Source organism: Canis lupus, chromosome 19 (genome assembly GCF_048164855.1).
Source record: "Canis lupus baileyi chromosome 19, mCanLup2.hap1, whole genome shotgun sequence".
Lineage (NCBI taxonomy): Eukaryota > Metazoa > Chordata > Mammalia > Carnivora > Canidae > Canis > Canis lupus.
Window position 1 is genome coordinate 33,659,458 of NC_132856.1, and position 27,296 is coordinate 33,686,753.

General features: G+C 48.7%; 1 protein-coding gene across 3 annotated transcripts in view; it reads left to right on the plus strand.

Moving 5' to 3' along the window:
- Positions 1 to 27,296, plus strand: part of FAM107A (family with sequence similarity 107 member A) — a 52,533-nt gene that overhangs the window by 15,953 nt on the left and 9,284 nt on the right. Inside the window, exon 2 of one of the 3 annotated variants that reach the window (XM_072785679.1) lies at positions 14,040 to 14,103. In XM_072785679.1, coding sequence (XP_072641780.1) covers positions 14,040 to 14,103 — 64 coding nt within the window. Of the gene's footprint in view, positions 1 to 14,039; positions 14,104 to 16,822; positions 17,046 to 24,152; positions 24,406 to 27,296 lie in introns of those variants that run through there. The other 2 variants (XM_072785680.1, XM_072785681.1) reach the window with 2 other exon arrangements.

A 27,296-nucleotide genomic window follows, 5' to 3' on the forward strand; every position in this document is an offset into this window, starting at 1 on the left:
GGGGAAGAAAAGATCATTTATCAGTTCTTGTCTGAAAGTCTGGGAGTAATGGCTTCAGGCAAGGCTGGATCAAGGGTCTTGAGTGAAGTCTTCAAGATCTGGTCCTTCTCTTCCTCATGGCTCCACTTTACTCTGGTTGACCTCATTCCTGGGCCAGTCCCCCTTCATGGAAATTCCCAGCAGGTACAGGCTTATATCATTCTTACAGCTAGAAGGGTATGAAGGCTGGAGGGGGAAATAAGTATGGGGGGAAGGGTGACTTATGACAAGTGAAAGAATAGGTTGAAATGTTGGACTGGAATGCAGACAGAAAATACTAGCCAGGAAAGGAAAGGAAAAAGGAAAGGAAAAAAGGAAGGAAAGGAAAGGAAAGGAAAGGAAAGGAAAGGAAAGGAAAGGAAAGGAAAGGAAAGGAAAGGAAAGGAAAGGAAAGGAAAGGAAAGGAAAGGAAAGGAAAAAGACTAGCCTTTACTCTGCGGCTTACTCCTCTGTAGTCCATTTTCCGGTATGTTCCACAAGATTTTAATAGGCATTGGATGAGCCAAGGGTTTCAGGGCCAAAAGACTGGGTGAAGCCCAATGTTTTTAAAGATTCTACTTATTTATTCATGAGAGACACAGAGAAAGAGAGGCAGAGACATAGGCAGAGGGAGGAGAAGCAGGCTCCATGCAAGGAGCCCGATGCAGGACTCGATCCTGGGACCCAGGGACCACACCCCAGCTGAAGGCAGACACTCAACCACTGAGCCACCCAGGCGTCCCTGGGCGAAGCCCAATTAAACAGGTTTCTTTGCTACAGAGCCTCTACATGGTCACTCTTCCAGCTGTGATTCTCCAAGAGGAGAGCTATGGGCTATAGCATTCCTTAAGTTCTCAATTCTTTGGGAAGGGCCACTATGGGTCATAGGAGCAAGATAATAAGACAGCAAGTGTTCTGGGGAGAGGACAGTGGAAGCCCCATAGGCGACAACTGTAATTGTCCACGTGAAGGGTGATGACTGCCAGAACGGAGTTCCATGGCAGAAACAGGAATAAGGGTACACAGCGAGAGATGGGATGTAGGAAAATATGTGTATCAGCTCAGAAAACGTTGCAGTTTTGGTGATGGTAACAGCGAAATATAGTTTTGATCTTAGCTTCTCCACTGAAAGCAATACAGAGACAAAACATGGGCTCTGCAGTCCAGCAAATTCTTCAGTAACTTGCCCCATTTTGCTACTAGGGCAAGTTACTGCACCCCTCTGAACCTGTTCCCTCGCTTTTTTTTTTTTTTTTTTTTAAGATTTTACTTATTTATTCATGAGAGACAGAGAGAGAGGCAGAGACACAGGCAGAGGGAGAAGCAGGCTCCATGCAGGGAGCCCGACATGGGACTCGACCCAGGTCTCCAGGATCATGCCCTGAGCCAAAGGCAGACACTCATCCCGGGAGCCATCCAGTCACCCCCTGTTTCCTTGCTTATTACAGGAGGATATTAAGCCCTTTTTCTCAGGGTCCTTGTAAACATTCCAAGATGAATGTAGAGAGAGTGCCCAGCTATGAGCTGGACTTCCCCTTCCGGCCATAACAAAGGACTTGGTACCACACCAGCCCTCCCAACAAAAATAGCCTAACACTTGACAAAATCAGAGGCAGCCAGTCTTCAGAGAGCAGGTCAGAGGGACTCCCCCCACCCCCACCCCGCCCATGAGCCCCTCCCCACCGGGCTCTCAGAGGAGCTCACACAGAGCACCACGGTCCCTCTGAGCTCAGGAGGCAGGGATCAGAGTTTGGGCCTCTGGGACGACAAAAACAGAAGGAATCTGCAGGACGGGACACTGGAGAGGAGGGAGCTGCATAGCCAGGGGGGTGGGGGTGTCCCAAGAAGTCTGTGGAGGGGACTCCGGGACCCACAAGTCCTTGCCCAAAGGCTGGTCTGTGCAAGCACAGGATGAAACTATCCAAGGTTTACCAGCAGGCTGGGAGAGGTTGGAGAGACCTTCCTGAGCCCTCCAGCTGAGACACCAGAGAGGCTGAGCCCTAGGAGTGAGGACCGTGCCCTAGTGCAAGTGCGGCTGTAGACCTGCCCCAACAAAGCCTGAAGCCAAGTCCTTTGATTTCCTCAGAGTTGAAAGGCAAGCTCTGCCAGGTTCTGGAGGCTTGGGAAACAGCTCGGGCTTTGCGTGAATTCTCCCCAACAAAGTGTAAAACGAAGCGCATGGGATTTCGAAAGGATCAGCCAGTGATTGTGCTGTCTGCTAAAATAAAACTTAACACTCTTCAGAAGAAAACAGAATCCAGATTCTATAACACATCACACACACAACATCCAGTATATGATCAAGATTTTCTAGACATGTGAAGAAATGGGAAAATGTGATCTTTAGTCAAGAAAAAAACAGCCCATGGAACCAGACCCCAAGATGGTTCAGAGGTCAGATTTAGCAGGTGAAGACCCTAAAGCACCTATTCCGGGTTTTGGCACATAGTAGATGCCCACCAATTAATGCTAACTGCTCATCTCCATTCGAGCAAAGTAATCATTTGTCCCCCAAAAGGCTTTGAAACGCGAGGATTAATAAAGGGGAAGGACCCAGTCCTCATATACTGAGTGTTGCTGTCTTCCCCGTACACGATTCAGAGAATGGGGGGCTGCCTTGTGCAATAATGAAACACAAGTGATGACCGTGCCACTAGCTCATTGTGTGATTTCCTCATCGCCCTGTGCCTCAGTTTCCCCATTTACATAATAGGGAGGGCAGGCAGGTCATCTCAAAGGGCTCTTTCTTTCCATGATTCTGAGTTTGTCTGGCCCAGGAGTTGTTTTCAGCCAGGATACACTCTGAGCTGGGACCTGGACGAACCAGTAGAAGGAATTGGATCCACATCTAATACCTTGGGGGAAACACAGGCTGGGATGGCTTTCTCCCAGGTATCATAATGTGAGGCTATGAGCAGAGCCGGGGCTCATTTCCCAAAGGAAACTTTCTTGAGAAATGTCTCCTAGCAACCAGCTCCACCAATATACAACCTTCAGGGACCTCTGCAGAAACATAAAGGCTTTTTGTGACTCTCTTCTTCAAAAGCTCACGTTGGAAGTGCTTATCAATCAAGACGCTAATGTGAAGCAGGTGGAGGGGGCCCATGGTGGGCAGGGGATGTTGGATGGGCATCCACCCACAGCTTCGATCTCCTTCCACTCTGTGAAATTACCAGCAGTCTGGTTTCCGGGCTCAGAGCAAGAGCTTCAGACTTGTTCAAAACCAGGCTCCATCTCCTACCAGCTGAGTAACCTTGGGCAAGTCATTTAACCTCTCTGAGCCAGTTTCCCCATCTGTAAAATGAGGCTAATGACATGTAGGAGGATAGTTCTCCACCCAGGTTCCCGGCACTCGTCCAGCACACGCAGCCACCAGGTGCTGTAAGCGTTTGCCGCTAACAGCTACATTCTTAGAACTATTAGCTGATGGGAGGTGACTCACCAGAGGTAGATGGGAGGTTGACACCATCTGGTTATCCCTTCTCGTGTCCTACAGCCAATGACCAACTAATGTAGAGGGATAAAAGACCAGTCCTCTTGCCTCAAAGCAGGACAACGTGGTGCCATGTATAGTCATGACCAGACTCCAGCTAAACCCCCATCCTTGCTGAACTTCTACTACCCCATCCTACTTCCCTCCCTTACTCCTTCACAGACTTCCTATGAATGCCCCCCTCAATAAGTCACTAGCACAAAGTCCCCATTTCAGGCTGTCCTAGGAAATCCAAAGACACGAGAGTATCTATGTCTCAGGTCACTGTGAGGATCCGATGAGAGAATGTGCATGAATTACCAGGCGCGCAGGGTGTGCTCAATAAACCAACATCATTATCCTCTTCCTCCTCCTCATTATTACTGTAATTACAGACAGTCCTGAGATCAGAGAGGGCTTCCAAAGTGGACAAGAGTTGGGGGCAGTCTTGGTGTGAGGGGATAGTTGCACTTAGACTGGCTAACATAGGTGAGACAGAGTTATCAGCTTTCTTTGCTTCCTAATTAATATTAACGTTATTTTTCCTATTATAAAAACAATACGAGCTCATTGGCAAAAAATGAATAAATAAACCCCTCAGCAATGCAGAGAATGACAAAAATGAATGAATGAATGAATGAATGAATGAATGAATAAAATTTCCCACCACTTGGGTATAATCACTGGAGACATTTTCCCTCACACCCTTCCAAACATTTCCCACATAAATTCAAATAATATACATATGTGGACACACATATACACATATATACATGCAAACATATATAATTAATATATGTAACATATGTATATATAATATGCTATTTCTAGAGGATAATACTATATGCATAATAATATACATATAACTAATTTTGTTACTGATAAAAATGGAATCACAAATACTATTTTGTAACCTGGTTTTTTTCCACTTGATTTTCATATGCAGATAGTGGGCATCTCCCATGTTAAAAAACACGAGTCTACAGCATCAGTTTTAGCCAAAGATTGTTACCTTTTATGGCAATAACACAGCTTATTTAATCAATCCTCTACCTCTAGACACTTACTTATTGTCACTTTTTTTTACTATTATAAACAAGGCTGGTTAATGCAAATCCTTGAGTGTGTATCTTCGTGCATATGTTCAGTTGTTTCCTGAAAACAAATTCCTAGAAATAGAAGAGTATGGATATCGGAACGCACACATTTCCCTGCAGGATGACTGGACTATCCTCACTCCCTCCAGGAGTACTGGAGTGTACATTTCCCCACACAAAGTATCCAGCAGTCTCCAATACTAGATATCATTTTTGTTTTAATTTTTGCCAATCTGATAGGTGAAAAATAATACTGCGTTGTTGCTTCAGTGTGCATTTCTTTGGCTGCTGGGGAGGCCAAGCATCTTTTCTTACACTTGTGGGCTGTTTGGATTTCGCCTGCTGAGAATTGCTATTGTCCAGTCCTTGGCAAGGCCCTGCTGGGTGTCTTTTCTCCTCTCCCTTCCCCACCCAGATCCACAGGTTCAGTTCATAAGCAGCAAAGCCCTGTTTCCTACAGGATTGGTACACTGGGAAGGCAGAGTTTTTGCCCTCAGGCTCCAACAGCCAGCCAGAGCTGGGATTAGGAGGGGTTCAGTCCTCTGACTCCAGGGTGCCCTCTCACCAAGCCCCCTCTCCCGCCCTTATCCATGTCCCTACACAATGGAGACCTTAGAAGCCAGATCTGCTTAAAGGAAAAATTTCTCCAAAATTCCAAACTTACCCAGCAAATACATTCCAGGGGCGATTATTAGCATGGTTTGGGGAGTCTTGTCAGAAGAACCTACTAGAACATTCCTTTAAAGTCCAGCGCTCTCAAGAGGTTTGAAATGAGATTTTATATATGACAAGATCTATCACAGTTACGAATACCCCAACCATTGCCCCAGCGACACCACAGGTAAGAATTTTCCCTCCAGCAGACCCACTTACCCATGTACAAAAGGCACACGTAAAGTGCTCATGGAGGGCAGCCCTGGTGGCGCAGCGGTTTGGTGCCGCCTGCAGCCTGGGGTGTGATCCTGGAGACCCGGGATCGAGTCCCACATCGGGCTCCCTGCATGGAGCCTGCTTCTCCCTCTGCCTGTGTCTCTGCCCCTCTCTCTCTGTGTCTATGAATAAATAAATAAAATATTTAAAAAATAAAAAATAAAAAAATAAAGTGCTCATGGAAACATCGCTCACAATAGCAAAATACATGCTAACGACCTAAATGTCCATCAGTAAGGACCTGCAAAATAACTTACCAATGACATTTACCAGGAAATATCATGCAGACAGTAAAATAATTGCACGCGTGGAAAGACGCCCTTGAGGTATCATAAAGTGACAAAAGCGAGTTATAGAAGAGTACATTTAGTGTGATCCCTTTTGCACTTTTCAAAGGGATAGATTAGAATTGTTCCAGATGTTTATGAGAGTGGAACCAATTCCTGGGTGGTCACATAAGAAACTGCTCACAACAGTTTCATCTAGGAGGGGGCTGGGGAGTTAAAGTGTTGGGAGATTTTTAGGTCCCATTTTATACCCACCTGCCTTATTTAAATTATTAGCATGAATATGCTTTACCATTATATAATGAAAAACCTTTAAAGTTTAAAAGTGAGCCTATGACCAATCATTGTGACAATAGTCTATTGACAAGCTTACTGTCAAATATGTGCCAGGCAGTCTGCATTCTCTCATTTAATCTTTTTTTTTTTTTTAAGATTTATTTATTCATGAGAGACACAGAGAGGCAGAGACACAGGCGAAGCACGCTCCCTGTGGGGACCCCGATGCGATGCAGGACTCAATCCCAGGACCACAACCCAAGCCGAAGGCAGATGCCCAACCACTGAGCCACCCAGGTGTTCCTCTCTCATTTAGTCTTAAAACAAGCCCTAATCTGATACCCAGTTTATGCATGAGGAAACTGAGTCTTCAGTTAAGAGGTTTGTTAGGCCACATCTGATTACAAAGCCCTGGCTCTTGCTGCAAAGTGTGGTTCTATGTCTGGGCTTTGTCAGGCCTGCTATGAGTGAGTCCCTCCTGATGGGCTGGCTGGTTTCCTACTGGGGTGGCTGCTCTGTCACCTGCACCTGTACCCTGCAGTTTCTCTCCTCGTGACCTGATGCTTTAAAGTTGGCGCTGTCCAATACAGGCTACTTAAATTAATTAAAATTAAATGACTAAGATTCCAGTTCCACAGAAGCACTAGCTGCATTTCAAGGGCTGAATAGCCACATGTAGCTAGCGGCTACCGTATTGTCAGCACAGATATGAAACATTTCCATCATTGCAGAACATTCTGTTGCATACAACTGCTTTATCATAGCATTAAAGCCAGGCAGACTTGGGCTCACCCTGCTCTTCTACTTACTAATGGGTAAGCTGAGCTAGTTATTGAACCTCTCCGAGCCTCAGCATTCTCATCTGTAAAATGTAACTACCTCACTGGGCTGTTGCAGGGATTACTTGCAATCATGCCTATTACATGGTTAGCCCAACGCCTGTCACATGAGCAGCTCAAAGGGTAGGACTCTGCAGTCAGACAGTTTTGTGGCCTGAGGCATGTCACCTCACTGCTCCGGGCCCCAGCCTCATGAGGTGAATGGCATCTACCCTGAAAGAGTGCTGTGAGCATGAGAGCATACGTTTGGTGCTCAGGGAGGGTCAAGTATCTTTTCCTCTTTCTGAAAGGGGGTTTCCCTGTCAGAAACCATTCTGATAAAACCCAGAAGGCCAATGTACCAACAAGAGAGGGCTCAACCTCCAAAATAAAATGATCATGGGATGCTGTTTGTCACCCATCATATTGGGGGAAGGAAGAAATGGTTTAACTTTTTTTTTTAAGATTTTATTTATTTACTCGTGAGAGATGCAGAGAGAGAAGCAGGCTCCATGCAGGGAGCCCGATGTGGGACTAGATCCCAGGACTCTAGGATCACACCCTGGGCTGAAGGGAGGTGCTAAGCCACTGAGCCACCCAGGCGTCCCAAATGGTTTGACATTTTATTGAAGAATAACATACATACAGAAAAATGCACCTGTCACAAGCATGCCACTCAATGAATTTTGAGAAACTGAAATATTTGTGTAGCCACTAGTGAGATCGAAAACCAGAACATCAATAGCTTCCCAAAAGCCCCCTCATGTCCCTTCCCATCCACTATCACCCTTCACAAAAGTAACCACTATCCTGACTTGTAATACCATAGACTCATTTTCAGTAGACAAACCCAAAGATTCTTAACACCCAGAGTTAGAAAGGGTGTAGACAATCCAGTAATCTGAGACACTGATGGTGGGTGTGTGAAATGGTACAGCCATTCTGGAGGGTAATCTGGTAGCATCTGCTAAAATGTAGCATTGGCCCGGCATTTCCACTTCACAGTGTCTGCCCTGAGAAACGCCCACATCCCTGCACAGAGAGGCAAGCACATGGATGCTTGCAGCAGGATTGTTTGTTAATAGCGGCATATTGGAAACAACCTCCATGTCCCACTAAAAGGGATTGGTTGGGGGGAAAAATGATGGGCATCACACTATATTTTACACTGCAATAGATCAAAATAGTGAAGAGGATCTACATGTATCGCATAGAAATTTCTAGAAGACATATTATAGAATTTTAAAAAGCAAACTGCAGAAGAATGACCCAAACATACACAGCATCCACAACAGTGATAACTCTGGGGAAGGGGTGAGACGGGGTTGCGAGGGGACAGTAAGGAGAAATGTGACTCTTAAGTTTATATGCACTTAGGTTGTTCCAAACGTTTAAAGCAGCGGACTTACATATATGTGTGTTACTTGTGTGAAATACTTTACGAGCTTTCCAGGATAATTAAACAGCCCAGCCACCGAGTCCAGGCAAGGAAAGGAAGGCTGCCCCTCTGGCTCCTGGCCCCGGGCCCAGCTTGGGTTGCGGGAGGGCAGAGTTCCCGGTCTGAGGCCTGAGGGGCTGAAATGAACGGAGCAGCCAGGGCCCCTGAGAGCGGAGCGCGGGCCTTCCTCGGGGGCAGGTGGTGCCCGGGCCACCGCGCTCGCCGCGAGCCCAACGCCAGGGGATGTAAGTGGACCGCTGCGAAGGAGCCAGTCTTGGGGGTCGGCGCCCTCCCAACAGCGCCCAGCACTTTAAGAGAAGGATGGGGCTGCCCGGGTGGCCCAGCGGTTTAGCGCTGCCTTCAGCCCAGGGCCTGATCCTGGAGTCCCGGGTTCGAGTCCCACGTCGGGCTCCCGGCATGGAGCCTGCTTCTCCCTCTGCCTGGGTCTCTGCCCCTCTCCCCACCCCATGAATAAATAAATAAAATCTTTTAAAAAAATAAATAAAAGACTTTATTTTAAAAAATAATTTAAAAAATGAAGGATGGCCGGGTTTGGTTCTCTCCGTCCCTGGGGATGGAGGACAGGGAGGCGGCAGGTGTCACCGCCACAACAGTGGCTCTGTGAGAGTGAGGCGCTAAGACAGACACTCTCAGTCAGTCCTGTAAACCCGGTGGCCATGTGCTCAGGAGTGGGGAACAGGACGTAAGGGGCAGCAGCCAAGGGTCCACATTAAAAATACTCCACCTTCAAGAATTAGCTTTGCAGGGGCCCCCGGGGGTGGCTCAGTGGGCTAAGCGTCTGCCTTCAGCTCAGGCTGGGGTCCTGGAGTCCTGGGATCGAGCCCCACCTTGCTGCTGCTTTAGGCTCCCTGCTCAGCAGAGAGTCTGCGTCTCCCACCCTCTGCCCTTGCCCCTGCTCCTGCTCTCTCTCTGCCTCGCTCACTCTCTTTCTCAAAATTTTTTTTAAAAAATTTAGCTTTGCAGGGAGGCTGGCCCAGCTGACTCCATAGAGAAGGGCTCCTTAATGTTTCTGAGCCTCAGCTTCCTCCTCTGTAAAATGGGGTGCAGGCTCTTGCCACCACACACACGCACGCACACACTTGATCTGTGACTGTGGCAAAGACCACAGACTCCCGAGTCAGACTGCCTCCAGTCCAACCGCAGAGCTGCTGCTCGCAGCTGTGTATCCTAACCTGCTCAGGGCCACAGCTTCCTTTCTCATTGATAAAACAACAGCCCTGTTCTCCCCTGAGTTCAGAGGACTTACCATGCAGCTTAAGTGCAACCATATTGGGAAGGTCTTACCACAGCCTTCAGCTCTAGGACGTGTTCAGTACATATTTGCAACAATGATTAAACTGGTTTTTCTGTACTACGCACCTATCTAGGTGCCAGGAACCAAGCTAGGCATTGAACACAGAGGCCTGAATAAGTCACGGGGCCCGAGCTCAGGGTGTTTACAGTGTAATGATGTGGGGTGGGGGGATAAATGAGGACACCTAGAGACACGCCTCCCTCTGATGCCCTCCAGGCTACAAGGACAAATGCTCTCAGGTCCTATCCTCATCTCTTCCAAGGTCAGAATTCAGGCCCATCTATATTCATCTAAGACATAATTTTGCTAATACCTCCTTCCTCTCCCCCACCAATCCAAAGGATTGCACACAAAAGTGACCTCAACGTGGTTTTTTTAATCTATATTGCGAAGATATCAAAAGCACAGCACATAAACTGATACAATCACTGTTGACAGTATCTACTGGATATCTTATGACCCACAATTCCACTGTTTCCAACAGAAACAAGCACTGTGTTTACCCAAAAGTTCACAGAAAGTTGTTCACAGCATCTTTATTAGCCATAGCGTACACTGGAAACCACACAAATGTCCATCCACACATCAACTGCTCATACAGGCAAGAGCATCAACGAATCTCAAACATACCATTGAGTAAAAGAAGTCAGGCCCCAATGAGTAAATTTTATGCTTCCATTCATATGAAGTTCTAGAACAAGAGAAACAAATCTATGGTGCTACTGGTTAGAATTCATGCTTACTCTGGGAAGCAGTGGCCATTGACTGAGAAGGAGTACAAGGGAACCTTCTGGGGTGCAGGGGATATTTTATATCTTGACCTTGGAGGTTGTTGTATGGAGAAGCACATAGGTAAAACGTTGCTGAGCCACATACTTGAAATCAGTGCATTTTATGTATGAGTGCTATACTTCAATTTTTTTAATGTTTGCAAGCAAACAAAGCAAAATCCCTTCAGTGTAGCTTGGTTCATGCATCCTGTGAAGAAGACTAAAATGGATATGTGATGGGTCGGTCCATAGCCTTGACACTTCTCAAATACAGGCATCAGCCTCCAGGGGAAGCAGCAGAGTAAAGTGGAGAAGAATCTTTGTGGGATAGGCTCATTGTGGGATAGGCTCATTGAAGGTCACCAAGGACCAACCCCCAAAAACTTTCTCAATAATCGGGGCATGAAAAAGAGGCAGGTGGTGGCCACAGTAAGGTCAGGAGAAATGCAAATGCAAACACACTGGGTTGTGCTCAGCCCCAGTTGGGTATGTTGTACCATACACAATAGTATTTCCTCTGGAAATTGTGTGTGTTAACTTTCACTAACCAAAATTATAACTAAGCCAGCATCTTCCGATCCCAAAAGTGCGTGAGCAAATGATAACTGACGTATTTGCGAGCAAAGTCTTTGGAAAAGACTATCAAATACCAGTAATGTGTCAGCAAATTCAATTCAGCTTTGCCTTTGCAAGGGGTTGTGTGCACGTGCAGTGTTGTTTTGTTCACCAAACTCCAGTCATTGAAGAGAGAGAGGAATCTGCCTCAATCAGTGAGGTCTTCCTGGACACAGGATGGCCTGATTTTTCCAACAAGTCTTTCTTGCAAAGGGGGTTGGTGAGTGTGCAAGGAACAATTCTTTGAACTCTGGCTCTGGGAGCAGCTCCTTATGAAATTCTGGCTTTGTAATGCTAATCTTGCCCCAGCCCCACTTCCCAAGTCTGTAGGGAGACGTGAGAAGAAGCTCAGATCCCCTTCAAGCCCTCTGGAGCAGGTCCTTTTTCTATGCCCGGAAATTTTCTTACAGGGATGAAGTTACTTGTCTTCTTAATCCCTTTGTCAAAAACCACAAAAGAGGCTTGGCCAAATCCCAAACACCCGCCCTTTCTACATCCTCTCTGAGTGACAAAGTTCAAAATGGGAGCACCCTAGGGAAATGTCAGCACCCCAGGCCCTTCTATGTACCTGAATAATCCCTGGGCAGACAGCACGGATCCTCCTTCCATTCTGGCCATGGCTTACTCTCTCTGGAACTGCCTGCCTTCCCCATATAGCTCAGAGCTCCCTGTGTGGGTGCAAGCACTCGTTCCCTAATTCACTACATTCCTTCTTTCAACAAATCATTACGGGAGATCCGAGCCATGCCCAATTCTGGAGGAGGCCCTGGGGAGACAGCTGTGAACCCAGTCCTCCCCACGCAAGACTCATACAGTCTGACGGAGGAAATGGGACTCAAATAATTATAACTCAGTGGTGAAGAGTCATATAAGGGAAATCTGCGGTGCAGGAGCACACGATTGAGGGAGACCTCTTTGGGGAAGTGGCATTTTACCTGGGACTTAACTGATAAGCAGGAGAAGCCAGGCAGAGCTGGGGAATATGCATGGGTCCAGGGAACAGCTTGTGAAAAGCAGGAGGTGAGAAACAGCACAGCTTTCAGGAACCCAAGCAGAACTCTTAGTGGCTGGAGTGTGAGGCGTGAAGGAAGGTAGCCCTGTTTCCTGCTGACCTTCCCTGCGTCCCTTCCACTCCAGCCACCCTGGCAGCCTTGCACTTCCCTGAACCTTCTGGTACACTCAGCCTCAGGACCTTTGCTCTATTCCCTCTGTTTGCAACACTCTTGCCCAAAACATCTGTCTGGCTAGCTCCCCCACTCCCTGCAAGTTTGTGTTCACATCTCACCTTCTCGATGAGATCCTCTAGGGAGCCACTAATTACCACATACTGCTCCCACTTACTCCCCTATACCTCTAATTTCCCTCTTTTCCATAGTACCTGTCATCCTTTTGACATACTATCTAGTTTATTTATTCATTATGCTTATTGTCTAGCTCCCCCCACGAGTGTGCCAGATCTGTAAGGTCAGGGACCTTTGTCTGTTTTCTTCACTAAGGCATCACAAGCCCTTGAACATTTGAAGGAGGAAACAGATGGTATTTAAGAGAGTGGCAGGCAAGGTTTGGATGGTGGAGTCCTTAAAGGCCAGGGGAAGACATGTGAGTTTGACTCCAAGTACAAAGGAAAGGCACCAAAGGGTTTTCAGTTGAGCAGCAGCAGAGTCTGAGTTACATTTTAAAAGCTTGCTCTTGGAGACATCCAGGCATAGGAGTGGTGCCTGGGCTAGGGTTGGGGCATTGGAAGAAATGACTGGATGGATGGAGAAGATGCCAGGAAGTGGACTCATCATGCCTTGGTGACTGAGGACTGTGGGCCTGTGGGAAGACAAGGCAAAGCAGACCTCCAGGCTCCTGTCTGAGCCACAGGGCCAGAATGGAGTCACTTGACAAGATGGGGGGACAGTGGAGGAACAGGTTAGGGGCTGGAGTGATCAATAGTTCTGTTTGGGCCATGGTGAGTAGGGCTGTTTAGACTTTCAAGTGGACACGTCAAGTAGCCTGTTGGCTAAAGTTTAGGCTTGGAGCGAAAGTCTAGATTGGAAATAGGCATTTGGGGATCATTGGCTTAGAGTTGTTTTTAAAGTCATGAGAGTGTAGAGAGAGAAGAGAAGATGTCTAAGACCTGACCTTGAAGACCAAACCCAGGAACCTTCTGAGTTGGCCCTTGAAGGATGAGGAGTTTGCCAGGAAGGTAAGGTGAAGGTACTCTGGGTAGAAGCACGGATAAGACCTCAGCATAAAAGAATGTGGATCTCAGTATTCTTTGAAACTGTCAAGGTTGGGACGCCTAGGTGGCTCAGCGGTTGAGCGTCTGCCTTTGGCCCAGGGCATGATCCTGGAATTCCAGGATCGAGTCCCATATCGGGCTCCCTGCATGGAGTCTGCTTCTCCCTCTGCCTCTCTCCCTCTCTCTGTGTGTGTCTCTCATGAATAAATAAATAAAATTAAAAAAAAAAAAAAAGAAACTGTCAAGGTCATCAAAAACAAAGAAAATCTGAAAAACTATTACAGTCCAGAGGAGCCCAAGGAGACCTAACAACTAAATGTAACCTGGTATCTTGGATGGGATCCTGGAATAGGAAATGGACATTAGGTAAAAACTAAGGAAATATGAATAAGGTATGGTCTTTGGTTAGTAATAACGTGTCAATATTAGCTCTTTAATTATAACATATGTGCCATACCTGTACATCTACACACATATAAGATACTAACAGAAAAACTGGATAAAGAGTATAAGGAACTCTCTGTACTATCTTCTCAATTTTTCTCTAAATCTAAAACTGTTCTAAAAAGGTTTATTTTTTTTAAAAAAGCATGTCTCATGAATGGCCCCCCAACTTGCACATTCCAAGGACTATAGTAATTTGTTTCTCTGGAGAGGACTTTGACCTGGATCAGTCCCTCCTGTGGGAACTTGGAGACACTATGAATATTTCTTCGCTCCTCTCTTGCCAACGAACAAAGGATCCTCACCTCCACCTACTTTCTTTCTGTTCACAGAAAGAATACTCTCCTCAGGCTATATTTCATAATGAAAATGAGAAGCAGAGACTAAATGGCTCAGGTAAGTCAGACTCACCTAGAATTCTTCAGGGGTGTGACCAGAGTTAATCCTTTTTGAATGCTCTGTAAAAGCATATTTCTTAGTCACAATTTTCCTGAACCCCCCCACCTTGTTCAATAGCTAGCTTTGTTTCGCCCCTGCAAAAAAGCTTTGGCATCATCTGAGTTCCAATTTCAGCTCCATTACTAACTAGTTATGTGACTGTGGGCAAGTTACTTGAAACTTATCTCTAAAAGGGGTTATAACCAGGGGCATCTGGGTGGCTCAGTGGTTGAGCATCTGCCTTTGATTCAGGTTGTGATCCCAGGGTCCTGGGATCAAGTCCCACATCGGGCTCCCCATAGGGAGCCTGCTTCTCCCTCTGCCTATGTCCCTGCCTCTCTATGTCTCTCATGAATAAATAAAATCTTTTTTAAAAGTTAAATAAAAAATAAAAGGGGCATAACCATACTTGATCAAAGAGTAGATTAAGTGAGATGAATAATAAATTGTATATAATTTCATCCTCTAAAGAATGGATCTAAAATAGTCAATGCCAAATGTCTGTAATCGTGCCTGGCACTCATGGTGGTTGGCTGTTGATGAGATATATGTCAGTCTGACCAATCAGTGATGTCCCCAAAGATCAAAGTGTGTCACTTGGGTCCTTGGGACCCTGGGTGGTGACTGAAGAGCAGAGAAGTACAGGAAGCAGAAGCTGGGCCTGGGAAGTGGCAAAGGAAAGCTAGAGAGGATTTGGCTGGCATTTGGCCTGGGGGCACCAAGGCTGGAGAGGACGCAGAGGTGCAGGGAGACAGTACTGTGTGGCTGAGGCTCCAACAGCCAGCTCAAGATTCCCTGGCCCACACAGGCTCAGCCTTGAACAGAGGCCATCCAGTACCCTGGACAGCTCTGGGGGTCTATAGATTTCAGGGACACTAGTTTTGTGGGTAGAGACTGGATTGAGTTTTGGTTCCTCCAACTACCTGTGTGAGCATGAGCAAGCCACCTCACCTCCCTGAGTCTCAATGACTTCATCTCTCAACTGGAGATAATACTTCCCCTTCAGTGCTTTTGTGAAGAGTAAGTGAGATAACAGAGGGACAGTAGAGTGGTCCATGTCTGAAGTCAGAACCTGAGTTTGTGTCCCCACTCCACACTGTGTGATCCCAGATAAACTGCTGAACCTCTCAGAGCCTCAGTTTCCTCATCTGCAAAATTGGAAGACTAATAGACACTAATTCATAGGGTCCTGAAGATGAAAGAGGACATTAGTTTTTATATTAGAAGAAACTTAGCATGGCATCAGACAGCAGAGTAGATAATCAAAATTATCAGTTTCTTATATCTCGCAAATCTGCCGGATTGACTTTGCTCCTCCATCCTTAGACTCTTTTGGCTGGTCCTCTCATCTGGCTATTAAAGGGATTATACAAATTGGGAGACATCAATCTTTTTTTTTTAATAGTTTTAAATCTGTAGCTTTTTCTTTTTTTAAGATTTTATTTATTTATTCATGAGAGACACAGAGAGAGAGAGAGAGGCAGAGACACAAGCAGAGGGAGAAGCAGGCTCCATGCCGGAAGCCCGACATGGGACTCGATCCTGGGTCTCCAGGATCCCTGGGCTACAGGCAGTGCTAAACCTCTGAGCCACCTGGGCTGCTGGGGAGACATCAGTCTTGTGGAGTCTCACCACAACTGTCCTCCTACAGTAACACCTCCCTACAGTGCCACTCCCCAGGACACTTTTTTAAATAACAATATATAGTGTTTGTTCTGTGCTAGCCGCTGTTCTAAGATTATATATAATACATATAATCATATATATGTAAAATCATATAATCATTATATATATACATATATATAAATAAAAATATAATGAACATATAGGGTGGCTCAGTGGTTGAGCATCTGCCTTTGGCTCAGGTCATGGTCCCCAGGTTCTAGGATCAAGTCCTGCTTGGGTCTCCCCACATGGAGCCTGCTTCTCCCTCTGCCCATGTCTCTGCCTCTCTGTGTGTCTTTCATGAATAAAAATATATATATACTTTTAAAAAAAAGTGTATGGGGATCCCTGGGTGGCGCAGCGGTTTGGCGCCTGCCTTTGGCCCGGGGCGCGATCCTGGAGACTCGGGATCGAATCCCACTTGGGGCTCCCGGTGCATGAAGCCTGCTTCTCCCTCTGCCTGTGTCTCTGCCTCTCTCTCTCTCTCTCTCTCTCTCTCTGTGTGACTATCATAAATAAAATGTTTAAAAAGTATATGTAAAATGTGTATATATATATTCATAAATATAAATATGTACACACACATATATAAAATCAGTTGCCCTCATAACCCTGTGAGATAAGTACTGTGGTAATTCCCATTTTACAGATGAAAAGACTGTGGCTCTGTGAGGTTAGGTAATTAAATCGCGGGGTCACATCCCTATTAACTGGTGGCCCTGGGGCGCGATGCCAGGGATGCCGCTCCAGAATCCCACACCTGCTCGTAGCATTCAAGGAAGCCAGTGGCCAGGGAAATGGAGAAGAGTGGGGAGTGGTGGGTGGGAGACCAAGGCTAAAAACCAGGACATCGGGCTCTCCCTGGGCCCCGGAGGAGTCCTGCCCCTGCCCCTGCCCCTGCCCCTGCCCCTGCCCCTGCCTGCGCCCTCCCGGCTGCGCGCAGAGCACCCCTGCCCGCGCCCTGCCCGCGGTCCCCCCTCCCGGCCCAGCTCAGCTCCAGCTCAGCTCCAGCTCAGCTCCAGCTCAGCTCCAGCGCGGTGGTAACTCGATCCGCAGCTGGGTTCGGGCCTCGATTGGCGTCACCCCGCGGAGGCGCCGGCCCCGCAGGACTCTCCTCCGGCCGCAGTGCGGGCTCCGCAGGCGGGCGCGCGGGCGCATGGCGCAGAGGCTGGGCGAGCGGACTCGGGGCCCCGCCGAGGCCTCGGGTCTCTACCGGGCCGTGCTGCTCCGGTCCGGTAAGTGAGGCCAAGTCCCGGCCCGCACCCCGTGGAGAGCGTGGAGAGGGCAGCGCGGGCTCCCTGCGCCCTGCGCCCAGCCCGCCGGGCACCTCGGTCCTCCTTCATTGCTCTGCTTTCCTCCCTTCCTTCATTCTTTTAAACTACCTTTTCCTTTCATTCCTTCTTTCCCTCCTACATTCTTTTTGGGGGGGACCCACCCTTATATTGCTTTATTCCAGGGTGCAAGTGCGCGCCCCCCCCCCCAACACACACACATAGGCACCCACTCGGTGTCCTAACTATGAAAGCCCTGTAGGTTCCATCCCCTGGCGGGGTCTGAAGCCCACGAAGGCGCTTGTAAGGAGGGTGGGAAACGGGTAACCCTGCGGGGCCGGAGCGCAGTGGGGCAGGGGGGGATGGCCCGCCTGGGGTTGCATCAGCAGCCGGGAGGCGGGAGAGCGAGCTGCAGGGAGAGAGCTATCCATGCGCAGGTAAAGAGAAAAAGATTTAGAAGGAAACACACAATGCTTAATTTTCAAGGGTGAGAGTTGGATAACACTGTTGTTTTTTTTTTTTTTTTTTTTTTCTCCCTTCTCTGTCTTTTTGTTTACTTATTTGCGGTAAGCTCTTACCACTTTTCTGCTCTGGACAATGAGATTTTTTTTTTTTTAACTTGGAAAACGAGACAAACATGGTCTTTAGTCGGTGTAAAAATAATTTGGAATACCAGAGATGTAGAAAGAAGAAAAGGAATGCCCGCAGTAAGCATTTGGGGAGTTTCCCCTCCAGACTTTATGCTTGGAAAGAGAAGTTTGGGGAAGGTGAAACTCTGCCTCTGGCCAGCGTGGACCCTGCCAGTCGGGGTGCTACGGGATTAGAAAGTGTCACAGGGGACTCGGGCTCACCTGGGCTCATTATCTGCCAGCCTGCCAGCCTGCCGCGGGCAAGGAGCCCACCTGACCCAGTGGTCCAGCCTGCAGAGGGGAGTCACTGTCTGCACATCTGCCCCAGGGGTGCCTGCCCTGCCAACCCTCCCCCCGACCCCCAGCCACTCCCCACCTCCACCAGCACGACCTCAGGACCTCAGTTCTGAGACTACCTCTGGACTTAGTCTGGCTCTGCCCTGGGGAGATCCCCATGCAGGGCTACTGCTTTGGAACATTGAAACAACTGTTCTCTTAAGTCCAAAAGCGAGAACTGGCCAAGACTTGAGGATTGCCGGCGCCTTCCTGGGGGAGGGTCTTGAATCTGGCTGCGCTGGGGCAGGCAGAAAGGGAGCAGCTCCATAATTAGATGAATCCGATTTCAAATCCCAGCTCCAGTGATTTCCCACAAGGCAATCCTCCTAAGTGTTCCCACCCAGTTCCTATCTTCTCACAAAGGTGGGGGGGGGGTGGTATCTAATCTGAAGACCCTGTGTTCCCTCTAACCTGGAGCTGCAGCCATGAGCCTCATTCAAAAGGCAACATTTTTTATTTTTCACTGGCAACCTATTCAGAATAGCAGACAGATCAGAGTCTTTCCAGGGGCCACATGCTGTACCACTAAGAGCTACAAGCCAGGGAGGGAGCAAGGAGTTTGGGGCCCCCAAATGTCCCCTCTGGGAGCATTTACTTTGTGCTAGGCACTGCTTGCTCATTCAGTCTCAAGAACCCTACAAGGTCACTGCTGAGCTTGCTTGCCCAGGCTCCTGCTAAGACAATGCTTCTATCCCACAATGAGGTAGAAAACACATGCAGACTAAGGCCCATCTATGCCAAAGTCTGCACATCTCCTGAAGCTAGTAATAATAATGGCAAATAATATTGATCACTTATTGCCACTCACTTTGCCAAATGCTGTACATCTGTCATCTCATCAATGTAATTCATTTATTCCTTCAACTAGTATTTATTAACCACTATTATGCACTACCCCATGCGAGGCATGTGGATGTACTCATAACAGATATGTCCCCTCTCAAGGAGGGAAGTAGTATTAACCCTTATTTTACACATGAGAATATTTAGGCTGGGAAGATAACATGACTTGTCTAAAGTCACACATCCCATCAGGGGTAGAGCTGAGTTTTAAATCCAGGGCCTCTAGAAGCACTAGTCTGCTTGTCTCACACATGGAAAGCAAGAAGAGTCAGGGATCCAACTGGTCCATTTAGTGAAGAGGCAAGAGCCCTCCTCCTTTAGAAGCTTCCAAGGATGGGGTTATGGAGTCAAACCCAAGATGGTAGCCATCCATCTTCATTTACAGTATTCTCAAGTCATGTACAAAGTAAGACAATACTTCTAGAAAATTTTTCATCAAAAATTATTCTTAAATAACTTTTTAATATTAAAGTATTGTATGTTCACCGTGAATATTTTGGGAAATCGAGAATAAAGAAGGGGAAGCCTTACCCACAATCCCACTAACCATAAGCAACTGCTGGTAACATTGGGGGTGTCTCCTATCCATAGTCTTTGCTGTTCAGAGCTTGTATGTGTGATTGTGTTTGTTTTACATCACTGAGGCTGTATCAACTCTAATCTTTAATCGCACTTTTTTCACGTGGAGGAAAATTTATATTGCTTTGAAATGGGTTATCAAAATAACATCTACCACTCTGGAGCCCACACTCTGTGACAGGTAATGTGAAAGGCATCCCTTTGTGCTGTGTCTCTTTTCTTCCTCAAAAGAATGTCTGCCCCATATCAGAATGAGGAAATGAGGACTTGAAGGTCACCTAGCCGTCCACCAGTAGAGCGAGGAATGGTATCTCCATTGACACCACAGTCCACGCTCTTAACCACTGAGCTGGAAGGGTGGGTCACCTTTGGGAATAACTCACACTTGGCCATACCTGGTAAGCTACGCAGCGCTGTTGTAAAGGCCCACCTGAGGTTCGCACCCTCATCCTACCTGGAGCTCAGGTCGGTTCGGCAGGGAGGGAGGCATCTCTCGGCAGCAGGGACAGAGGAACAGCACTCCAGGTGCCTGTAGACATCAGTAACTGTGCTTCTCCCCTGTAGCCAGAGGGACAGCCATCACCTCCGTCCCTGCCTGCCAGGCACAGTTGCCAGATAAAATTTGAAGGACACCCAGTTAAACTTGAACCTCAAATACACCCACAAAATATTTTAGTGTAAGTATAGCCCAACTACTGTATGGATATGCTTATACTAAAAACTCATTGTTGCTTATCTGAAATTCAAATTAAACTCAGCCTGTACATTTTTATTTGCTACATCTGCCAATCCCATTGCCAGCAATCATGGCAGTTTGATTCGCTTGACAAGCTCTGGTCTGCCCAGGTTCCTCATTCTCTTTCCCTACACACACACACACACACACACACACACACACACACTCCCCTCCCTATCCCTAGCTCCACTGTCCCTCTTTCACCTGGCTACTGGCTACGAGTGAGTTAAAATGTGCTGGGGATGGGGGGCAGCCCAGGGCCCCTCTGCAACTAAGAGACGAAATTCACCATGCCCAACCGCAGCTGAGTGGAGAGCCAGCTTTCTGAAACAAAACTTAGTTCTTCCCCACTCCCCACTGGTACTTTCCTGTTTGCACACTTGAAATCCCTCCACCGGGCAAATTCTTCCCGGTTCAAATTTGTTGTAAAGGCAACTCTCATTCCTTTTATAATCTCTCCACAGATCCCATGACAAGTTTTTCTGCCAATACAGTTTCTCCCCCCACCCATGTCCTTTCAACTGAGCATGTTGGGGGTGGGGAGGAGGTTGGATCCTGAGGTTGTTTTGTGGGTGGCTTCTCAGAAACCTCATTGAGGCCTTGAAAAAGGACCCTGGAGATTTAGACTGAGTACAGGGCCGAGGAGGAAGTTTTGAGTTGCCATGGGAACTTCTTGTCTGATGTTTGTGCACCCAGATAAGCTGCTCTAGGCGCCTGTGAGCTTGGAGAAAGGGTAGCAAAAATGAAAGGAAAGATATTTTTGGAGGTTGTTTTGTTTTGTTTTTAATGCAAACTGCAGCCCCAGCCCACTACAGATGCAGGAAAATCCCCCAGCTCCCACTCCTGACTGCCTCTCCGGGTCTTCACTAACCCCCCCTCCTTTGGGCTCCTCTAAATTCCCAGGAAAAACAGACTTCAAAGTGACGAGAAGGAAGTGTGGGAGGGGTGTGCTCTACCTCTGGGTTCCCCCATAGTTCTTCTGGGGCTGAGCAAAAAATCTGATCTCCCACCCCTGGCATTCCAGAGTCCTTCCTTTAGGGAATGGGAAGGCCTCCTGGGAAAGCTCCACTGCCCAAGGCAGGAGGCAGCAACTAGGTTTGAATTTGGCCATAACCTGGAGTAAACTCCTGAAAGGCTCATTTTGCCCAGAAGGCCTCTTTTTTCCAATATGCAAAATGGACATGACTGAACCAGATGTGAATCATAACTATCATCGGTTAGAAAAGGTTGCTATTTCTCATATTTTTAATCTTTATTGTTTTCCAAGAGCAAAAAACGATGTATGCCTGGTTTTGTTTTGCTTTTAAACCACAAACATTACAGAAATATTGTGACTAAGGAGAAAGGCCTGTAATTTTATGCTGTAAAATAGTGGTTCTCAAAATCCCAGATACAAACAAATCTCCAGGGGGCTGTGCTAAAAATCCAGATTTGTGGGCCCCTCCCCCTCATAAATTCTAATACAGTAATCCAGGAGCACGGCCCATTGTAATTCCATCTTAACACTTATTTAACAAATGATGGCTAGAAATGACATTTAAGATACATTGATCTAAACCTGACCACTTTTAACAGTCCAGTGTATAGACCTCCAGATTGGTCCTCTATCAACTGTAAGTACTAACTTTTGTATCTTGAAAAAAAAGGGAGGGGAGGAATCACATTATATGTGATTTTGCAGTTTGATTTTTCACCAGACATGTACCAGACCAGACATCTTTTTAGGTGAATAAATAGACACACTATCGACCTGGATCCCATTATGGGGTATAGTTTTATTTCTTACTGATGAGGTATGGCTTGGAAGATGTTAACTATTGATCTCATAAACAGTCACACACACAGCAAGATGGTACTATAACAAGCACAGGCATGTCAATGTCTTTGGTATCTACAAGTCAACAATCATATTGAGCACCTTGGTACTGGGACAGGATACTGAGATAAAGTGAGGCCCCAGCCCTCAGCCTGACAGCCTGGTGGGTGAGCTTGATGAGTGTGTACACAGGTTGGGCTGTGAGAAGAGCTTTAATGGAAGAGGTATAAGGATTCCCAACTGCCTGGGGAACATGGCGCCCAACCTTGGGTGGATGCCTGCCCAACTCTCTTAGGCTCTCCATTGCTCTGGGCTGCTATCAGAGTCCTCCAATAAAGAAAATACAAAGTGGAAATGAAGGTCATTACTGGCATGGGGACTGAGTCTGCTCCTCTGGAGTAAGCGGGATTAGGGGGTTCTGTCTTCTGCGGGTGGCATACAGAAGCTGTCAGTTCCCCAGGATCCCTCCTATTCCCCCACTGCCACAGGGCACCCGGACTGGTTCAGATAAGCCACTGTGCGCCCTGGGAAATGCCCAGAAGAGCCATTTGCACAGCAAGACAATATATGGCAACAAAGAGAAGCTTGACGGGAATTTAGTGGCAGTCTTCCACCACTAGAATTTAGTGAAATTAAGCCACAGCAGGACAGGAAGCCTGGGGAGGATACTATTCAAAGGACTTCAAGAGAAGCAGAATTTAGGAAGAAGGAATGAAAAGGAACACCTGTTGTTTCTAGAAAATTGTTTGATACCCAAGAACTTATGACCCCCTAAGTTTAAGTGGTTCCAGAATGGCCAGCTTGGTCAAGGCTCCAAGGCCATGCACAACTTGTCCCTTGCCTCCCTGATCAGGTCCCACACCCCACCTCCCCCTCATGCCAGCACTCCGGCCCCGCTGGCCTTCTTCCACCGTATCAAACTCACTCCGACCCTGGGGCCTTTCCACTGGCTCTTCCCACTCCCTGGAATGCTCTCATATGGGAACATGTTGCTGATTCCTTCTTACCACCCAGGCCTCCCTCAAAGGTCACCACCCGGGCATCCACCCTTCCTGAGTCGGCCCCTCCCTTCTCCTCCCCTGTTCTTACTTTAGTCCTGCATTCATCAGAGGTCCAAGTCTCTGGTTTGTCTCCTTATTTTTTGTCTGACTACCCCACGCCCACCCCCGGGAATGTCAGTTACCCGAGCCCAAACCTATCCTTTACACCATAGCTCCAGCTCTTGGAACAGTGCCAGGAACGCAGTAGGTACTCAACAAATGTCACGTAAGATAACACGGGCCGAAGAGGGCGCACGTTGCCCTTTTAATGCCCCTGTTCAGGGTTGATACACGTCCTGGGCTTCATGGCCTTCGAGGCAGCCACACCCTTCACCGGGTCGGTGGGAAGAGAAACCCGTTTAAGCGGCAGGTGCCAGCTTCCTGGCTAGAGGATTAAGGAGGATGATCAAACCAGAAAACCTGCCCAAACGTTCGCGTGAACACCGGTTCTGAACTGCGGAGAACGCTCCCAGCACCGGGGAGCACCAGGCACCAGGCGGTCTTCGGCGTCCACAGGTGTCCCAGACGCCAGGACCCTCGGTCACACGCTGAGCCGGGGTCTGTGGAGCGCCAGGCGCCGCGTCCTCGCTGGGCCCTGTCCCAGCCGGTTCGCTTGTCCCCGAAGGAAACGTCCTGGCTGCTGAGCGCGGCCCCCTGCCTTCACTAACCCTGTGTCACTCTCTTATCCCGCGACCACCTGACAAACCCGGGGATGAAGGCGCAGGGGCGCTGGGCTGCTGCCCGGGCTGGCGGGGAGCCCGGCTGGGCTGACTCGGGGACCCAGAGGGCCCGGAGCCCGTCAGCTTCCCGCATCCTCACCCTCTCAATGATGCCACTCATTCAAGGTTGAGGGTACAGAATGACAGGGTGTCTGGGGGGCCTGGCCGTGTGGCTCGGGCCCCTCCCGCTGGCGGCCAGGCTCCCTGGGCGGGCAGGTGGGCGGGCAGGTGGGGGGCAGGTGGGGCTCCCCGCTCTCCGCTGACCCTGACCCGCCGGTCGGAAGCGCGGGAAATGCCGGAGCCCGGCGCTCACTCCTCCCCAGGCTGACGAAATAGGTATTTATTTGTGCCGCTCGAGCGTGTGGCTTGGACGCGGTGTTCCGCATTGTGGAAGTGGCCGCGCACCAAGTGAAATATCTGTTACTATGGCAACAGTTCCTTTTTATTGATACCAGAATAAACAGGAATGCAGAGCCGCCCCGGTGGCTGGCACCCGCCTGCGGCCCCGGGGGTTTAGGACCCGCCCTGCAGAGGCGGCCCTTCCCGCTAGTCTGGGACTTCCCAGCGGAGCGAGGGACCTGCCACCGCTGCTCCCCGAGTTCCCTTCCCGAAGACGCATCCAAGAAGTAAGACCATTTCTCTTCCGTTTCCCTGGCGGCGGGGCCAGGTGCTGTGCGGGAGGAGGTGCGGGAAGGAGGGCCCGGGGCCAGCCCGGGGCAGGCAGGCTGGCTGGCTGGGGAGCCGAGCTGTTAGAGCCCGGGGCCCTGGCTCCGTCCCCCACCCCCAAGCCCATCATCACCCAGAACAGGGGTTTATCCTCCTCGGTATCAGACAGGTGACAGGCGGAGGGCTGCAGGGCGCAAGGGACAGAACAGGGGTCTTGGCATCAGACATAGCTCCCAGCTTGGATTCTGGCGCCTTCCCTTACTGGCTGTGTGATCTGGGGAAATCAGATGACCTCTCAGAGCCTCTCTACCCACCTCCTCCATCCGTGGTGAGAGTTTTCCAAGCTACAGCTCTGAGGGGCTCAGCACAGTGTGTGGCACACGTGCGTGTGAACATGGTAACTGCCTGGAGAATTTGGCTCTAGCACCTTGCAGCAGAGGCAAGTCTGAGATGGAGCTAGAAACCAGGGTGTTTGGTATGTCGTTTCCTGCAACTGCTGCCAAAGCTGGCTGGTTTCCCCGGCTGTGAGCTGCCCCAATAGCTGTGTCTCCAGGGGCTTGGATCCCGAGTGGTTCTTAGCTCAGCGGGTGATAAGTACCTGCTGGGATTGTTCCCCTGGAGGCATATTCCAAGTGGAATGGCTGGCATCACACCCTGGTGGGCTAGTGGGAATATCTGGTCTGCTGACACTTGTCCCTTGCACCACACTCTGCACCAGCCTTGCCAAGGACTTTCGGTGTCCAGCTCTGGACTCCGCTATGGAATTGATTCAAAACCCTGAATGCCCACCCAGACCTTCTCATCACAAATTAGGAGGTCACAGTGGACCCAAGGCAAAATGTTTAGGACTTTTGAACCATTTTCTCATGGGTCGGGGAGATTGCATCCAAATGCACAAGGAGCTCTGATTCTAGGCAGCGGCCACCATAAATACTGTTCTTTGGTCTCTGGTCAGGGAAACAGAAAAGGGCACTTTCCCCACTGGGTGGGAAAAAGCCAGAAGGGGCTGGAAAATCCAGTGGTCACACTCATCATTTTCATCGAATGCCTCTCTCTCCTTTGCCAGTAGTTATTTTAAAAGCCTCTCTTGTCCACTACCTTTCCACCTCTTGAAATGTTGAACCAAGAAGGTCCCACTTGTGCTCAGAACCCACAGCTTGAATGGTAATGAGGAACAAGGGTGCAGGGAAGGAGAGCACAGAGGGAAGGCCACCAGCTGGTCTCCTCCTAAGCAAAGACCAGCCCCTGGGCAGACAGGCCTATAGATTCTGGCTCAAGCCCAAAGCGGCTAGGGCTGGTCTGATTGGGCTGGGCCTCCCCCGGTGAGCCTGGATTTCATTTGGGCTAGGAGTTCTCCACGGGCCAAGCCAAAAGCCTCAGTTTTCTCATCTACAATGAGGCATAATAAAACAATACCCCGACAGCCTCCCTGGGCAATTGTGAGATCCAGATGCAGGTGAGTGAGCCTTCACCAAGGGCTGAGGGTCCCCTTAGGAAAGGAGGAAAATCTGCCTTTTGTGAGCATCACTCTGCTAGGCTGGACTAACCACGTCCTGCACATTACATCATTTCACCCTCGAAACAGTCCCATGAGTAGGCATTGCCTCGGCCACTGTCCGCATTGAACAGAGGCTCAGAGAGGTTAAGCTATTTGCCCAAGGTCACACAGCTGGTAAGGAGTAACCCACCATGATTCAAACCCAGTCTGTCTCCTCCATTTGCCTTAACCATGCTGCTTTACTGGCTCATGTGTCATTTGTTGTAACTGATGCCATCAAAGACAGAACCAGAACCTCCAGGGCAGAGAGGCAGATGAAGGGGACATTAAGGCCTTAGACATCTGGGATCCTACAGCTCTTCTTAGGGTAAACTGAGACCTGGGTCCCCACCACCGCCACTTCCCTTCAGTCTCTCCTCACTGCTCTCCTGCGGCCAGGGTGGGTACCATTGTTTATTTCAAAGCTACCACCCTATCATTAGCCACACTCACCCCAGCGGCTGGTGAGCTCACCCTGGGAGCAGTCAGTGAGCCCAGCTAAGCCTTGCCTAGCCTGGGGCTGCAGTCTGCAGAGCCCCTGGGGAGGAGCTGTGGGACCTTTAGGGTTCTCAGCAGAAACAGGGAAGAACCAAGGGAGAAGCTCCCAGTCTCTCCCCTGACCTATTACTACCCATCCTACTCTGCCCCCAAAGATGAAGTCAGTCCCACAGTCTGCAGATAAGCAAGAATTACTTGTCCAGTCATGCAAGACACTCCATTTAGCTGTCACCTACTGGCTGCACCTTCCCCTGCCCAGCTCATCCTGTCCTCACAGCATCATGATTTTACAGAGGAGGGTCCTAGAGATGAAGACCCAACCAAGGTCACACAGTGGCTAAAAACTATGACCTTAACCCAACCTGTCCACCTACCAGGCCAATCAGTCAGCTGAAATCACTCAGGCCAAAGCAAAGAAGATTTTTTTTTTTCTTTTTAACTCCATGGTTTACAAAGCTGCCTGACTATTGGAATCACTTGGGGAGCTTTTTAAAATCCCAAAGGCCAGGCTGCCTCCCCAGGCCAGTCACATCAGAATTCCTGGGGTGCCACTCAGGCATTGGTATTTTTTTAAAACTTCCTCTGGTGATGGCAATACACAGCCAGGACTAAGAGCCACTGATTAAATCAGTGCAGTTTTTAAAGAGGATAAGAATGCTCCATCCAAGACTAAGACTGGGATTTATTGGTACTAATTGTTAATAGCAGCTAATGGGGTGGCCACACTGCAATTCTAGGGGCTCCACTCAGTTTAATTTACAGGAGTGAGGCCCTAGAGTTGTGCAGTGCACAGCCTGCCTTGCTGTATTTGGCTGC